The 17,537-nt window shown below is 38.9% G+C and overlaps 1 protein-coding gene across 1 annotated transcript; it reads right to left on the bottom strand.

The window, feature by feature from the left end:
- Positions 1 to 3,062: 3,062 nt before the first annotated feature.
- Positions 3,063 to 17,155, bottom strand: LOC148026989 (UDP-glycosyltransferase 85A2-like). The gene is made up of 3 exons (XM_087690553.1): positions 16,507 to 17,155; positions 3,699 to 4,133; positions 3,063 to 3,537 (listed from the first exon to the last, which is right to left on the bottom strand). Exons 1-3 carry the CDS (start codon positions 16,994 to 16,996, stop codon positions 3,077 to 3,079), a joined length of 1,386 nt encoding a protein of 461 aa, XP_087546679.1. The 5' UTR covers positions 16,997 to 17,155; the 3' UTR covers positions 3,063 to 3,076.
- Between the last annotated feature and the right edge of the window lie 382 nt (positions 17,156 to 17,537).

Genomic DNA, 17,537 nt, shown 5'->3' with positions numbered 1-17,537 from the left:
AAGTCAAGGGAAAGATCTCTAGAAGGAAGCTCATTGAGATATTGTTTGTATGGATTCAAATGATTGTCAAGTACACTCTTTTATAGTTACAGGATGATACCATTCCTCCACTGTGCCTATGGGATAAAGGCAACTCTTCCTAGATTGAGTTGCATGTTCCTTGCCTAGTTATTCTATACAAAGAGGCGCATATGGATGTGATTGCATATTTCTCAACAATTTTTAGCCCATTGATCAAGGTATTACTATTTATGAAGTGATCAATGATACCTACTCCTATCTACACTAATCGTCAGAGTGATGGTCAATCTTAGTGTGCGATAGCAATCACCTACTCCTATCTACACTAATTGTTAGAGTGCCATGGAAATTGCAAGGAATCCAATTTTTCATGCTTGCACTAGCACATTGAGGTGCATTATCATTATGTCAAAGAGAGGCTCCATCAAAGGGAGATTGTCTTGATTTATGTCCCTTCATAGGACAACTTGGCATATGTGTTTAGGAAAGATCTCTCTAAAGAGAAGTTCAAAGCCTTTTGCAAGGATCTCGACTTGATATTGTTTCGGGATTGATCTACCCATTCCATGTATACATTCACATCATTCACTCCAGAAGGAGTTTTTCCCTGTGTGAAGACCCATTAGTGGATGTGGTACTTAGTACCGATTCATTCTCACATTGGATGTGACCTTCCAACACTCTCTTCTCTCTTGCTATTCACTTGTTCACTATGAGAGTGTGTGTGTGTGTGTGTTACTATACCCTAACCTAACAGATATTAATGTGCTCTACAAAATAATAGTGAATGTGACCTTCCAACACTCTCTTCTGTGTGTGTGTGTGTGTGTGTGTGTGTGTGTGTGTGTGTGTGTGTGTGTGTGTGTGTGTGTGTGTGTGTGTGTGTGTGTGTGTGTGTGTGTGTGTGTGTGTGTGTGTGTGTGTGTGTGTGTGTGTGGCTATACCCAAACCTAACAAATATTAATATGCTCTACAAAATAAGAGAGTCAATAGATCACACTACATTATGCAATTTTTTCCACCCATTATAGTCTTGTAGCTTGTAATGTGATATCCCCTTCCTCATCAATGGTGCTGAAAGAAACTTCTTGGCTCCTCCAAAGTAAGGTTTCTTTGGCTAGTTCCTTCTTGCCCTTTTCAATATTTACTTGATACTTGTGTAGCCCAATCTCTAGTAGCATCTCTCCACATTGTTACATATTGCAAAGGCTTCTTTCTTTGATTGCATTCTATATATAAGAAAATGCATTCATACAATATTTTCTTGATAGTTCTATCAAAAACATGCAATGAACAAATATGAACATGATCCAATGGAATGCTGGAGAAAGGCTTCCATGTGAGATCTTTTTTATTACATGTCGATGCAGTACTTTTCACTCTTTGCCAATTCTTCTTACCATCTTTTCCTTACATCCTCTTTGTCAAGCAGTATAGGCATGAAATTTTGCATTTGCACCATTGGTGATTCTACATATATTCCGAAGTCTTGAAGTCACTTACAAGGTGCCATTCCACCATGTATTCACTAAGAGCATCTCACCATGTTCTTCACTCATCAATGATGTTTCAAATATGTGCGTGCATGAAGAAGAGGTGTAGCACCTCAAATGTTTCATTGGGAACTTCAAGCGCAACAAGCCATCATACGTGGTGCTCTGATTGAAGACTAAAGTTTCTTGGCTTGTTTTTATCAAATTGTAAGGCTTTGTTTGAACATTAAAGTTCTCTAAGATTTTTTTAATCAAATTTCAAGGTTAGTACATTGAAAGATTCTTTGAGTAACCCCATCCAGCCCATAAGTATATTTATTATGGATAGATTGCCACATCTAGTCATAAGTATATATGCATCAATTCCATCTCCTTGTAGCTCTATAGAACTTGAGGGTTAATATGGGCACATTGTGTCCTCTTAATAAAGAAAGGATCATATTCAACATCTACCTTGATGTGCAACTCCTTGTTGCGTGTGTTCTATTGTATATTGACTGTAAGGTCAAGTCGGAGAGGTGTCAATGGAGTGGCGTAATTTTGCCGAATGAATATTGAGTGTGTCAAGGTAGATTGGATAGATACATACAGAGGCTAATGGAAATGGGGTAGTTAAGTGTGTGGTGGTAGTTTGGATAGGCATAGATAGATTGCATAGATTGAATATATTCATTGACTATGAGCTCAACTTGGAGAGATGTCAAGATAGTTACACAATTTAGGTAAGTGAATTTTGGTTTATGGAATGAATAGAGAAAATAATGCAAGAGAGGTAAAAGAAAATAGCATAGTTTAGTATGTGAAGGTAATTGGATATACCTAGAGGAGAGGATACAATAGAGTTGTGAGAGAAGTGGAATGAGCTAAAGACCTTTGGAGAGAAGGGATGTTCATGAAAATTTTGACCAATGTGTTTACTTCTTGAGAAAAGCTAGCAAATTAAACATCTCTACAAAATATTAAAAAGAACTCTCATATTTTCATTTTTTACTTTTTATTAAAAATGAATTATATAATCTCTACTAATCATGTTTATTGAAAATGAAATACCACACTCCCATAATTAATCTTTATATGAATATAAAATTTGGTTTTAAAAGGGCTATTGGATGGAGAGAGAGGAGGAATTCGAGAAATCCATTATGGATCTCTCCACTTTGCCTTGTTTTAAGGAGAAGAAAAGGGGGTCTAAAATACCCAAAATGGAATTAATTTTTCCCCTAGGGGCAACTAGCAATGAGAATAGTTTGGCAACATGGAGGAAGCTAGTCTTGTAGGGTTGTAACAACATGGTGTTGTGAAAATAAGTAAATGACTTAAAGTAACATGTATAATGCATACATAAGAGTAATAGTATGCACGTTGTCATCTGAATATTGAAGTGTTAAAGAAAAGGATTAAGTTTTGATCATGAATCTTGTATAAGGTAAAAATTCCTTGATTATCATATCTTCACATAATATATGAGTGATTTAGAGTAGAGTAGAAAGAAACTAATATATAATGTAATAATCAAATATCACTACGTATCCTATCGTTACAATCTAGTCACTTTTATTTTCTCATTCCATTGTTAATGGGGCCCTTGAATTTGGCAAGGTGGAAGTGATGCGTGTTGAAAGGATGTCTTCAATAAAGAAAGATAGTATAGCATGAGATGAACTCTTGATAGCCCTTCGAGCTGCATCCTTCAGCTTGGAGGATTGAGCCCTCACATGAACACCTTCCTCACTGTCCATGAGACATTGGATAACTTTATGCACCTCATGGCGATTTACCAAGCCATTAGAGCCTTTCTCAAAACCCATGCCTACTTTCCACTCCCATTGGACCATCACTGAATTCATTGGTTGATCATTGCGAATAGGGAAGCACAACATAGGCACGCCCATGCATATGCTTTCCAACACTGAGTTCCACCCACAGTGTGTTAAGAAGGCACCTATGGCTGGGTGTTCAAGCACTTTTAGTTGTGGTGCCCAACAAGTGATGAAACCTCTATCCTTCGTTCGCTCAAGGAAACCTACATTCACCATTTTGGAGAGAATACAATTATTTTTAGTCACTTTCAATAAGTATACATTGTTAGAAGTACAATTCTAGCCATTTTGTCAATGTTTCAAACATTTGAATTGTGGAAAAAAACTTGCATATTTTCTTGAAAATTTCTCCCTTAACACAAACCTGAAGGGAAACTTGGTGCAATTATATCTGGCCTTACAACCCACATGAACTTAAAATTGCTAGCTTCAATGCCCAACGATAGTTCTTCCATTTGTTTGCTTGATGGCCACTCCTCACTTCCAAAAGACACAAAGATGACTGAAGAATTCTCTTGCTCAGTAAGCCATGCGAGGCATCCTTCATCTTCTTCAAAAATCTTCCCTCTCATAGGTGGCATAAGAGAAGAAATGGATAAACATGGACCAATCAACCTTGCATTAGGTAGTAGTTGCCCCAATATTGACTCATCTATCTCATGAAAGGAGTTCACAAGGATATGTGAGGCTTCTTCCAATCGCTTAACCATAGTATAGAAGAACTTTTGTTTCTCTTGAATATTGCTCTCTTGTGGTATTGTTTGAAGATTCTTCGACACCTTTTCATCTACTTGAAGGTCTACAACATAAGAAAGACACAATTTAATTTGAAGGATTTCCTTACGGGTGCCATTATAAAGGGAAATATAAGGAAAGGAAAAGAGGGGACTGATGTGGGTATGAGTGTCACAAGGTTGAGAAAATCCACTTGAGTCCTTCACTTAAGACAAACAAAATCAATAATCTTGATTCCAATTGATGAAGTTGATAAAAATGGATTGACCAAGAAATACAAAATGCGAGGACAATGTCAACTATTGGGTAAATATTCTCTTTGAATAGAGGATTAACACATACACATAATATTTGGTAAATAATAGCCTACTATGAAAACAAGATCTTGTTTGCTAGAAGAAATGTGTAGACTATTGAAATAAAATAGCTAAACCACAAAAGGTGAAACTATTTTGGGGACTTCTAATATGACTAAATAGCCCACATCTTTCTAGTCCAACTAAATTGAATTAGTCCTCGACTTTGGCTGTTGCAAGCTAACATTTAGCAATGATACATTTTTTGCTTAAAATGCCACCACAAGGGCTATTAATCTATCTTTAGTAGAAATATAATTAGCCAAGACCTAACAACTAGGAAGGAGAAAGAGGAAGCAAACACTCTTTGCTTGCTTAATCCCTAGTTATACATAAAGGGAAGTAGCATTTATGCAAACTTGAGGTAGTGAAAAAGAAACCTTGAATTTTCATTTAGTAGAGAGTTTCAAAATAGATCAAGATGAATCCACTTGAATTAAATGCACTTAGATCCTTGGAACAACCCCGTATTTTTTAAGTTGATATAAGTTCTCAAATTCGTTTTTCATGCATTGAAGGTGAGAGAATGTGGCAAGTAAAAATTTCTCTAATTTTTGAGTCACTTAAAATAGGCTCACTTTATTATGCCCAAGTTCCATGGATTGTGAGAGAAGGAGACATGATGTCATGCCTTTATTTTGCATGGTTGTTAACATATATTTAGATCAAAAAACTATCAAAAGATAGGTTATGGCTTATAGTTAACACAATCCAACATGCATGAATCTCATGCCTCGTATTATTGAAGAATATTTTCTCAAATAGAAAAAAGAGAGGCAAATTTTTCGTGGCCTAGGATCATCACACCATGCCAATCTTTTACATGAAATATGAAAAAAGTTATCATATTTGAAAGTATAGAATAAAAGGTCGTAACTATGAGAGTACACAATGGAAAGGAAAGTGAACATAGGTTGAAAAAAGAAGGAGACTAAAACAAAGCAAAATAAAGGAGTAAATTGAAAAAAGGTTGAATGATACAAGGTTGCAATAGTCAACCCTAGCAACAAGCAGTTAGGAGCATCACAGTGGTAAAAGGGGTTGACTCAAAATGATGTGGTAGATAAAAATTTCTCCAATTTTTGAGTCACTTCAAATGAGACTCATATTATTATGACCAAATTCTATGCATTGTGAGAGAATGGAGCATGATGTCATGCCCTTATTTTGCATGGCTGTTAAAATATTGAGGTAAATAGGAAAAAATATCAAAAGACAAGTTATGGCTTATAATGGGAATCCAACATGCATGAATAGCATGCCTCATATGGTTATCAGAGAACATTTTAGAACATGGCAAAAGAGATGCAATTTTTCTGGCCTAGGATCATCATATCATACCAATCTTTTGCATTGAATATGAAAAAAGGTAAATGATATTTGAAAATATTAAATAAGAGGTCATAATTGTGAGAATGCACAACAAAAGGGAAAGTGAACATGGAGTCAATAGAGAAGGAGGAGATTTTTAAAAACACAATGAAGTGAAGGAACAAACAAACAAAACGTTTAATGATACAATGCTATAATAGTTAGCCCCAACATTTGAATCATCAATGTGCATGCCAAACAAAGGCAAGAGGATGAGATAGGAGAATGAGGAGGGTTAGTTAAATGAACATTGGAAGGATGAAAATGGAGTGAGGGGAGGGAGCTTGTTATAAATAGCCAAAATGATGCCACAATTGGCACACTAGCTAGTTAAATCTCAAAATATGGCCACCCTAGTCAACTTGGGCCACTTTCAGAACATCCACCTTACCATGAATGAATTGCAATGGTGTCACGTCCACCTAAAGTGTCAAATGTCCACCCTACCAAAAATGAAATGTAGTAATGTGATCTCTCTGTGATCTTCACCTAAAGTGACTAGAATTGATAAAATGACAAACAAACATCATGTCAATGCTTCAAATGTCCTCATTTGACTCAAGTTAAGAATCACATGCAAGAGATGACCAAATATGAAAGGCGTGACTTCTAACACCGCTTTTGAGATCCTAGATGTGGCAAAAGGCCAAAGAAGATGGAATAGAACCAAGGTGGCAAGAAATGTACCACTACTAATGAAGTCTATCAATTATTAATGCTAGCAAAGGAGTAAGACCCCCTCTCAAGATGGAAGCTCAATTTCACGAAAGCCCACCATAAGCCAATGAGATTGGAGAGGCCTTGGGAGCTCTAGCCCATTTGAGAGACAATAGAGAGTAGCTATTGAAGGCACCATAACTTGCTAGAACAACAAGGACCAAGGTCCATAGGACTGGTATGCAAGTGGTAGGGGATGGTGGCTTGATGATAAAGAAAAGAGGTTGCCACATGAAAGGAAGGCCCATAGAAAACTATAATCCCTAAATAATATCCTCAAGTACTTGGGAATGCCCCTTTGAAACACCAAGGGTTAAGGAATATATAGTCACATGCATGATAGCATTTCCCTCGAAAAGGTATGGAGGGTATAACCACCAAAGGAGATGGTGGGGGATGGGGTAGAATGTGTGGGATAGAGGTTGCAAAAATGAGAATGGATGGAGCAATAAAAATTGCCTTGAAGGGCCTTTCACATTAGAAGGGAATGGAACCTATACAGATCCCTCTCTTGCCAACCTATCCTAAGAATGGCTTCTAATGAAGAATCCCTAATGAATACAACCTCAATACAACCAACTCAATGAAGACACCTCATGTCAGGTTACTAAGTGCTCTAGTGTTGAGCCAATACCATAAATCTGTTGAGTCCATGGTCATGCCAATGTGGGGATCCACACTAGGTTGGTCACAAAATCCAATAGTTCAAAGGAGGCACGCAACTTTGAATAACCATATAGAGTAGTTCATCCCATCCACCTTTTTTATGAGGGTGAGAGGAGAGGGTGGGATAGGCACCAACATGGGGGGTGCTATAATGGCCAATCATGGGCTCATAGCCACCACAAAAGATAGAATTGGGATAGCATGATATGAGGATAGTCAAGGAGGACTATGATCACAGTTTGTTTGTTGATCCACATCATGATTACTATATCAATCTTAGTTGTCTTCACAATGGTCCTCAACGTCATAGATGTTTCAAAAACAATCTCCTTGGTCTCATTTGTCACTTCAACTACCCTTGTATTCCCAATCCACACAATTATACCTATCATATCAATTTGCCATATGTATCCTCCAAAAACCTTCCAAAAACACAATAAACATTGATGTTGATGGAGAAAGTGGCCTAGAAGATTATGACTCTAGCTTTTTTGGGGCCTATTTGTTTGCTATACAATAGGTTTGATTATGTGAACAACAAAGAATGGGGAGAGAATGAGGTGGGAATGTCTAAACATAGTTGTACAAAGTCATGACCGACAAAATGTGAACAACAGGTTTGATTATGTGAACAACAAAGAATGGGGGGAAAATGAGGTGGGAATGTCTAAACATAGTTGTACAAAGTCATGACCGACAAAATGCAAGATAAATAGGTGGCTTGAGTAGAAATGTAGAATGCAAATATACTAAAACTATCACCATAGCCTAGGAAAAGCCTACCCTACCTAAAAAATTAGCCTCGAGCATTGGAAAAGATAATGTCAATAGCAAAAGATGGTTGCCTAGCATTAAATAAATAGTGCCACCTAACATAAAACGAAGCAAAATAGGGTATTCAGATTGAAAAATGTCATTGATCTAGCTAACAAATAGGCTACCCTACACAAGAAAACAAAAAAGAACTAGGTCTTTATCTTTGAAAGATGCCGCCTAGATTACTTTGTCATGGATATATGCTTCTCATCAACCAACTTCACTGTAAAAATCCAAAAAAGTTAGAAAAGCTTCTAGATTAGGATGGCATGCAAAAAGCAAGTTGCTTTTTCAGTCAGTTATTATATTTTTCATAAAAAAGAAAGCTAGGAAAAATTGTGCCGTCGCGATTACTGTTGACAGGGTGAAAATTGCACTTTGAACTGGAAGATTTGGGTTCCGAGCCATATCTCTAAGAGTAGAGATAGAAGGAAGGAGGGGGGTGTGGAGCCATTAGATTTGGGTTCCAAGCAGCAGAGAAGGAGCTATTATTTGGATGCACTTTTTTGGTCTAGGAAGGAGCTCCAGGAGATCTAATGCCTGAAGAGTGCTTCTGAATAGTGCCAGACAAAGGATTTCAAGTTCTTTCAATACATATTGATTCAATTCATTGTGCTTTGTCTTTGCCGTGTTTACCTCTTATCTATTCTTTTTCTTCTCTTCCATCTCCTATCTCTACTTCATTCTATCTCTGATCCTCGATGGATTCGATCTTTTGACAAAAAACCCCTCCGACATTGGTGAACCTAACGTGAAAGGTTGTCAGAAGAAGGAAAGACGAGATGGGAGAACCTTCAAACACAATCTCCAGTGATGTTTTGCAACAGTTAGTGCAAAATATGAAAATGCTTATGTAGGTACAACAACAACAATAGGTGATGTAGGCTTCTACTCAAACAGGAACGGTTGTGATGAGTGCTCTACAAGCAATTGAGCATGAGATGAAGTTATTCAATGGTAGGAATGTATCTGCATATGTACATACCTATGCTCAAAAGATGGAATTCTTTGGGGTGGCTCAACTTGCATGGAGCCGGTATTTTGTACATGTTACTGTACATGAACTGAAAGCGCGAATTACTGAATTATACATGCAGGATGCTGACTGGGTAGCTTTCAAGAAGACACTCAAGGAAGAATTTTACATTGAAGATACTAGTTTGTGATTACATGCAAGACTTTTCAGGAGTGGGTTTTACAACCCAATAAGGGTCTTGTGGGTGGCTACAGAATTGTTAAGAGAATTTGAAAGTCGATTTGAGCAATTGGATCTTGCAGAACAGCAAGCTCTTGCAAGTCAGAAAATTGAATTGTTTCTACAAGCAACAGATCCTGAGCTTCAAGAGAAGCTTGATGATTTGCTAGAGGATCAAACTATAGAGACAGGTCTGAAAACAGAGTGGAGACATGTCAAGGAAGCTGTTACTGCACTTGTGAAAAAGCATAGAAGAAGAGAAAGATTGCATGTCTCTAGCTTGCCCACTGTTATGGGCAAAATAGTTAAAGTATCCAGTAAGCCACCCGCTTCTGTGGCTAACCCTATGGCTATACTTGCTATTGTTCCCTCTGTTAGTAGGGAAGATGTCTTAGATGAATTGGATAAATGCATGCGTGATCTTCAATTGAAGGTTGCAAAATTGGATGAAAAAGGACAAGAGGAAAGGGGACGGGCAGCAACCCCTAAGCTAGGAAAAAGATGTATGTGGTGTGATAGTTTGCAGCATGAGAGAAAGGATTGTGCTACCTATCAGGAGGCCTTGGCATGACAACTCATATTTTGGAAAGATGGCAAGATCCATGCACAAGAAATGGGATTGCCTCTTGCTTTGAATTTTGGAAAGGGTGGTATTCAAAAGTTGTTGGAAGACTTGGCTGTCCGAAATGCTTATGCGGCAGTACGTGATTCTACTTTTGGTCTACAATTGGATAGAATGCATGGCCAACTGATGGTTGGTCCAAAGGCTGAAATATGGACACATACTTTGCATGCAACTGAAAAGAGAAAAGTTACTGATAGTAAAATATCTCATGTAGGGCAAGAAATTGGTGACATAACTGATTGGGAATCACTGGTAGATGCATATTCAGTGGATGGATATTTAGAAAAAGGACAAAGCACAGATGTACTTGGTGAAGGGAAACAGATGAGAGATGAAGATAATGCAAGGATATCTAAGGAAGTGACAAGAAGAAGTGTGGATTTGTCTAAAGCTACAAATCAGTCACCTCCTGAGCATGTTATGGAAGAGGTTAGTCAGGAGCAGTTGCAATAATCTGATAGGCACAGATGCCTTGGAAGATCTTGTGTTGGAAGATTCAGTCATTGCACCTATAGATTTTGTTAATGCATCTAAAGAGGTTTGTGAAGATAACGTTTTACTTGATGTAGGGACTCAAATAGAGATTGGTGACTTGTTGGATGCACAAGATTTGCAGGATGATAAAGTTATCGTTCTTGAAATAGTTCATGAGCTCAAGGATATGCATTTACAATATGTTAGATGTAATGCTTTACAGTTGGAAAATTTTTCGGATGCTTTGACAAAGGCCTTGGTTGACAATTCTAAGATGCTTCAAGTTATGGATTGTTTTACTATTTTCGATGATGGTGAGAATGTGTTGAATGCAAGTGAGACTCAGTTTATGTTGGATGAGGAGCAAAAAGGTTATCAAAAGCAACTTCCCATGCGATGGACTTTGAAAGAGTTGGCATGTTGCTATGTATTTGTTGATGGGTGCATTGATAGCATATATATGGAGATTCAACAACCTCTAGTGTATGATATGCACCCAAGGCCTTACGACCCTAGATGGGATACTAGGTATGGCTCAAGAGTTGTACAAATGCCAAGTATTTTGATCTATGATCCTTGGGGATGCTTTCTTATATGCATGATAAGCGACAAGTTGACATTATGGGTGTTTGACCCGGGTGGTGCATTGGTGGCACATACCAGAGGACATGCAGGTTCAGAGGGGGTGGATGTTGTGCCACTATGCAGGCACAGTGTGAAACTCTAGAGTGCATAATCATCCGACTTCTTTATTGATCTAGAGAGTCAATGTGATCTGAGTCATTAATACTAGTGTGAGTGGCATAGATGGTCCAAAAATATTAGATTTTTGGATAATTTTAGCCTATTATTTATTATAAATATCTGAAAAAATTAAAAAAAAACTTCTAGATTAGGATGGCATGCAAAAAGCAAGTTGCTTTTTCAGCTAGTTATTAGATTTTTCACAAAAAAGAAAGCTGGGCAAAATTGCGCCTATCGTGATTGTTGTTGACAGGCTGAAAACTGCACTTTGAACTAGAAGAGAAAGAAGGAGTGATTTGGGAGATCCTTGATCAGGTGTCCTCAGGTTTTACCCCCCTTCCGAAGCCAATGAAGCCATCATATTTGGGTTTCGAGTAGCAGAGAAGGAGCTGTTATTTTGATGCACATTTTTGTTCTACGAAGAAGCTCCAGGAGATCTAATACCTAGAGATTGCTTCTAAGTAGTGCTAGACAAAGGATTTCAGGTTCTGTCAATACATATTGATTCAATTCATTGTGCTTTGTCTTTGTTGTGTTTAGCTCTTGTCTATTCTTTTTCTTCTCTTCCATCTCCTATCTCTACTTCCTCCTATCTCTGATCCCCGATGGATTCGACCTTTCGACAAAAAACCCCTCCGACAACGTCTATCATAAAAGTTTGATCTTCATAACATATGTGTCTCCAAATATGGAGGTCAAGATAGATTTCAATATATGGACCCCAAATTTTACTTGTGGGGTTTGATACTTCATACCAATGCTCCCTATAGGAAGGTATTTACTTTATGGGAAGTTAGCAAGCCCTTAGTGTCATGATTATCAAGAGAGACTATAGTCTTGGAGACATAGGTTCAACTCATGTAGCAATAAATTTTATTTTTTGTTCCAATTAAAAGATTGACTAGATCATAGTATGGCTTGTGGGACTCATGGTGTAATATATCCTAAGCCAACAAAGGAGGAAATTGTGGAATTTGGGCCTATTGTGATGTAGTCCCCCTCCTCTATTAAGCTTCACAATTGATTTCATTCCACCCTACTAATTTTGGCACCTCACGCAATATTGTCATAGTCACACTCATGGAGAAGACATCAATACCATCGCAAGTCTTGGGTAATGCACACCTAGAGTCTTGAATAGAATTTTAAATTAAACATAGCCATATTTTTAGTTTGTGTGAATGAAAAAGAGCATGTTGTACCATATTGACTTTACTTGTTGCAAGACTCCCACAGCGACTGGTATGAGCTAGGTGTGGAACTAACCTTACTTGTACAAAGACCTCCTAGAGATACTCATAACTCACTAGTAGTATTTAATAACAATGTTATCTATTCAATGCCATGGTACAATGGAGACCTAGTTTTTGAATTAATGGTACAATGGAAACCTAGTTTTTTAATTCTATCATACCGTGTCACCCTCCAGTTCACAAGACTAGCAAAGGAGCTCCTTGGATAGAGTAATGGAGCTTTGTAGATGACTTCAATAATCTCTCTAAGATACTACTTTTGGCCTCACTTACATGACTGGAGCAAGTGTGTCGTAGTTTGGGTGGAAGTTAGAGATGATATCGAGGGAGAAAAAGTGTCAAGCCATAAACTAGCCCTAAGGGATCCACCTTATAGAACATGTAAGATACCACGTAGTTCAAAAGAAAGGGTATTATATTTAGTAAAATTTACAAGATTATATTTACAATAGGGATTTTTTAATTACAATTTGAAAAAAATCAGTAGGTTTAGTAAAGGAAAAGGGGTCATTTTAAGGCAGTATAGCATGTAAAGAAATGGTATTCTTTAATATCCTTTCCTAGCACATTATATAAATGATTTCTTATATGTAGACTCCCTGGAAACCAATGGGGTTCAAGAGATAGATAAGTTAGACAAAAGAATCAAAAGAACCCAAAACACATTGTGTATTACTCTTTGGTAAATTCTATACACTATAACCACTCTCTTGAATTACCAACTCTGTGTCTAAGGCGATGCCTTAGACAAAACTCTTTTAAGATAATTTCTTGACAACTTTATGCAATCTAAAATCTCTTGCTACAACAATACAATGAGAGATTGTCCTTCATGCATTGACCAAAATAACCCGAAATGCACTTGCCTAGATGTATCTCAATCCACTCTCTCTATCAAAACCCTATCACAAACTGTTATTTACAGTAGTAAATCTCTTCCAAAATCTCAACTATAGTAGTATGTAATTCCTCATGCAAATCTACTCCAAATTAGGTACTCTCATGCAAGCCTTTGGGCAAAAGGCGCCCGTCAAGTGGTAGCATCACTTTAGTCCATAAGATCTCTGCATAAGATAGCTCTCTTGATTACCCAAACCTTCATACATCAATCTATGCATCTTATTAGGAAGTTCATAGCCTTACTTTCCATGTCTAAAAAATAGGCTTTTGCCTTCTATGCCTTGCTTTTTACTATTCTATATTTTCATTTCTGTTTTTGTGTAGGGCCAAAGACTAACTACAACTTGTTTTGGCCATAACTTTCTCATACAAACTTTGAATAGGGTTGTCCAAATACTCAAATTGAACAAATACCTTGTCTACAAGGTGATCCGGGTAAAATTACAAAAATCTTCTCAAAATAGCTGAAAATGCCGCTTTTCATAAAATGCATCACTTTTTGACATTTTTGGGCTTGGATGACTTGTATCACTTAGGATAAGTCCTTGCACATATCTAGATCCACCCAAACTTCTCGTTAAGTTATTAAGACATAATAATGGGTGTTCATACTATTTTGGAGAGCGGTTTTGAACCTAGAAAAACATGTTCACATCTTAATTAAATCTTTCATAAGCATATATCTAAAATGCTTATGTATACATCTTTCCCTTATTTTTCCTTATGACAATGAGATCCCTACTAGGGTCACCAAGATTGTGGCAGAGTTTGGGTGGTAGATCCATACTATAAGGACTCAACCAAGTGTGCCATAGTTGGGGTGTAAGATCCCTACTATGGTCTTGAGATTCTTGCAAATAACACTAAAATTTGATGGTAGGTACATTGTTGTTATTTTGGCAACTAAATTTAGTGACTTTCATCAAGTCATGAGTTTGGTTGTTAAACATTAGAGTTTTCCTAGGCATTAGTCAAATACCTTGTGAGAATAAAACCCCACCCCTATAAATGGACGATGCTAATGGATTCCCCGCAATCCAATGACAAGGGTTATAAGGCACCATGCTAGACTTCTTAAACCTTAGACTTAGATTGAGGGACTATGGGTGCTCATATCACCTATGTAATGCACCATGCTAGACTCCTCAAACCTTGGACTAAGCTGGAGGGACCAAAATTTGATGGTAGGTTGTTGTTATTTTGGCAACTAAAACTAGTGACTTTCATCAAGTCATGAATTTGGTTGTTAGACATTAGAAATTGCCTAGTATGAGACCATGTGAGGAGAAAAGCCCACACCTATAAATGGATGATGCAAATGGATTCACCACAATCCAATGACAAGGGCTATAAGGCGCCATGCTAGACTCCTCAAACCTTAGACTAAGCTTGAGGGACTATGGGTGCTCACATCTCCTGTGTGGTACAATTGACACTGTAGTAGCATACGATTGAAGAAGGAGACAAAGAATGGGTCATCAAAAACTAGATGAAAGAGTGTGAGTCACATCAGCTAGTCCTTGAGCTAATGTTAAAGAAGTGGCCCACTTGCACGATGGACATTTGTTGATGGGTAGCTATTTGTTACCACCTAAGCATTGTCGTATCCCCCACATAATAGTAGTACCTCCCCATGGACATGGTTGAGTGGTTGATCCAATGTGACCGAGTGCGACTACATGGCCCATTGATCACCCTTTTCTTCATCTTTGATAATGCAAACAAGAACATATTCAATACTCATCGTCTTGAGATGAACTCAGATCCCATTGACTCTATGAGTAATGCCATGACTAGAAAGTGGATAGAACAACACCTTCACTAGGTCTTGCAAGTTCCGAAAGACTCCTATGAGAGAATATTGAGTAGCATGATAAACAGGACTCCAATTAGATGCCTTACATGAATTCAAACCCAATTGCCACTCTTGAGCAGTGGCATGGCTAGCAAGTGGATGTCTTGACACCTTTAGCAAACCTTAATTTTTCCTGAGGCTTGTTAGAAGAAAGTTGGGTAGTTTTATTCACTATGTGCATGTATTTAAGTAATCATCTGATACTATGCTTTATTACTATTAATAATAAGGTTGAAATTTTGAATATGTAGACACCTAAGTTTAGACAAATGAATGCATGTTGAGTTTCCAATTTAACTTTGACCAACTAATGTACTGAAGTATTATGAGGGATGGCATGTAGATAGAGTGTAAAAATGTGGAAAGGTGACAATTTGAGAGATTGGGGATAGAGATTAGAAATAAAAAGGTAACATTAAGGGTGAAATAGGGATATCAATGGTGGTGATGAAAATAGCTACATGCTATAAAATACCCCATTACTATTTCCTAATATAGGCCCCTCAAGACATGTAGGATACAACAAGGAGGGCATGCTAGTGAGACAAAGTCACGTACAAAGAGTGATTGAGATGGTCAAGTTAACTTAGTATTTGAGGGGACCCATGATTATAAAGAGCATTAGGCTCCATTTGGATTCTAGATAGGTCCTTTATTAATACACAACCACCCATATAATAGGTACCTAGAAAAGGTCTACTCCCTCACTAAGAAAGGGAGAATAAATGGAGGGATATTTGGGATGGTAATGCCACAAACTAGAAGTCAAGAAACATATTGTGTGGGCAACTAGCTTGACCAATGTGGGAGTTCCTTAGGACTTGACTAATATAGAAGCTCTTTACAAACACAATACTCTCACAATAATTCGGAAAGATTAGCTTATGTTTCTTTGGTATGGAAAGGGAAAACTAGCTTGGAGGAATAAAGCCCCCAATAACCCTTTGCGTGTGCAGAAGAGAAAGGCCCAACTAGATTGCAGCAATCCAAGCCCTTAATGACCCTTTACTTGTGTAAAAGAGAAGAATGAGGAAATGATATAAAGAAACACCTCAATGCACTACATGCCAATGTGTCGCGCAAGAAGTGAACAGATAGAGCCACAAATGCAATAGTTTACTCTTGGGAATTGAAGTTGGCTTCTTACACAATACATTGGCTTCAATTCACTTCTTGCACGATACACTGGCTTTTTGCACAACACACACAGATGCCTTATTGTTTGCTTCAAAATCCGCTACTATTTTCTTTTGAGAAGGCTTGAAATTTGAAAGATGATTGAAGGGTGTACCCAGGGTTTGAAGTAACCATCCACATACACACACATGCTAGCTCTTTCAAACCACGAGAGCTACAACCCCCTTAGCAAAAAGGCAAACATGGGGAATTGAAATTCTTTGGTTTGGGGGAAATGGTTTATAAGAAATTGACAAGAAATTGGAGAGGTGGGGAGGGGAGACTTTACCGGCGGGGCGATTGGAGGAGAGGGCCAAGCAGATGGAGCTGGAGGTCCAGAAGATGGCAAGGGGGAGGGAGAGGAGGCGGGGGAGGTGGTAGAAAGGGGAGAGGAAGTCGGTGATGATGCAGGAGGGCGGGGGGGAGAGGCCGCCAACCAGGAGGGCGCGCACGAAGCCCTCGTGGCGGGCGAGGCGCGCCAGCGTGTCGCGCGCGCGGATGCCGCTGCTGGTTATTACGTCTGCCTCGTCGTCTCCGCCGTCCGGCGGCAGGCTCACCAGGTGCAGGCCCGGGTGCTGCGGGCCGCTGACGTGGAAGCCGTGCGTATGGACCAGGGTGACGCGGCAGCCTCCCTGCTCCAGCAGCTGCCGCGCCAGCTGGAGCATCGGGTTGACGTGACCTTGCGCTGGATAAGGCAGCATCACAAAGTGCAGCTGCAGCCGCTCTCTCTTCTCCTCCTCTTCCCCCTCCATCATCATTCCTGCTTCATCGGATGCCATCTCTCTCTCTCTCTCTCTCTCGCTCTCTCTCTCAAAGTCTTCCCTCGTCTGTTCTCTCTCTCTCTCTCTGCACAGCTCTCTGTATACACACACACACACAGGCAGCTCTCTCTCTCTCTCTCAGTCTTCCCTCGTCTGTTCTCTCTCTCTCTCTCTGGACAGCTCTAGACACACACACCGGCAGCTCTCTCCCCCTCTCTATAGCTCTGTCCCTCTCCCTCTCTAGAGAGACAAACAGCTGTCTCGCTACAGACAGACAGGTCTCTCTCCCTCTCCCTTCCTCGATCCCATCTCATTGGAAGCTTTCGAGATTCGCACCACGTACCGCCCACACCACGACAAATGAGAATAACGATATCGTCGCATGCCGCCCACCACACTATCGCCCTTCCTTCGGTTTCATCGGTCCAGGACTTCGGTTTCGCAGTGCCGAGAGGAATCTTCCTCACGATCGTCAAATGCGAAGGTGAAAAAGTTGTGTAACACACTGAATTACAACTTGCTCAAATACTTCCCTAAGGATTTAAAAGGCTAGGGTAAC

This window comes from Lygodium microphyllum, chromosome 13 (assembly GCF_053477565.2).
Source record: "Lygodium microphyllum isolate KBCC chromosome 13, Lygodium_microphyllum_v1.1.10, whole genome shotgun sequence".
Taxonomy (NCBI): domain Eukaryota; kingdom Viridiplantae; phylum Streptophyta; class Polypodiopsida; order Schizaeales; family Lygodiaceae; genus Lygodium; species Lygodium microphyllum.
This window is presented reverse-complemented; position numbering and strand designations above follow the sequence as displayed.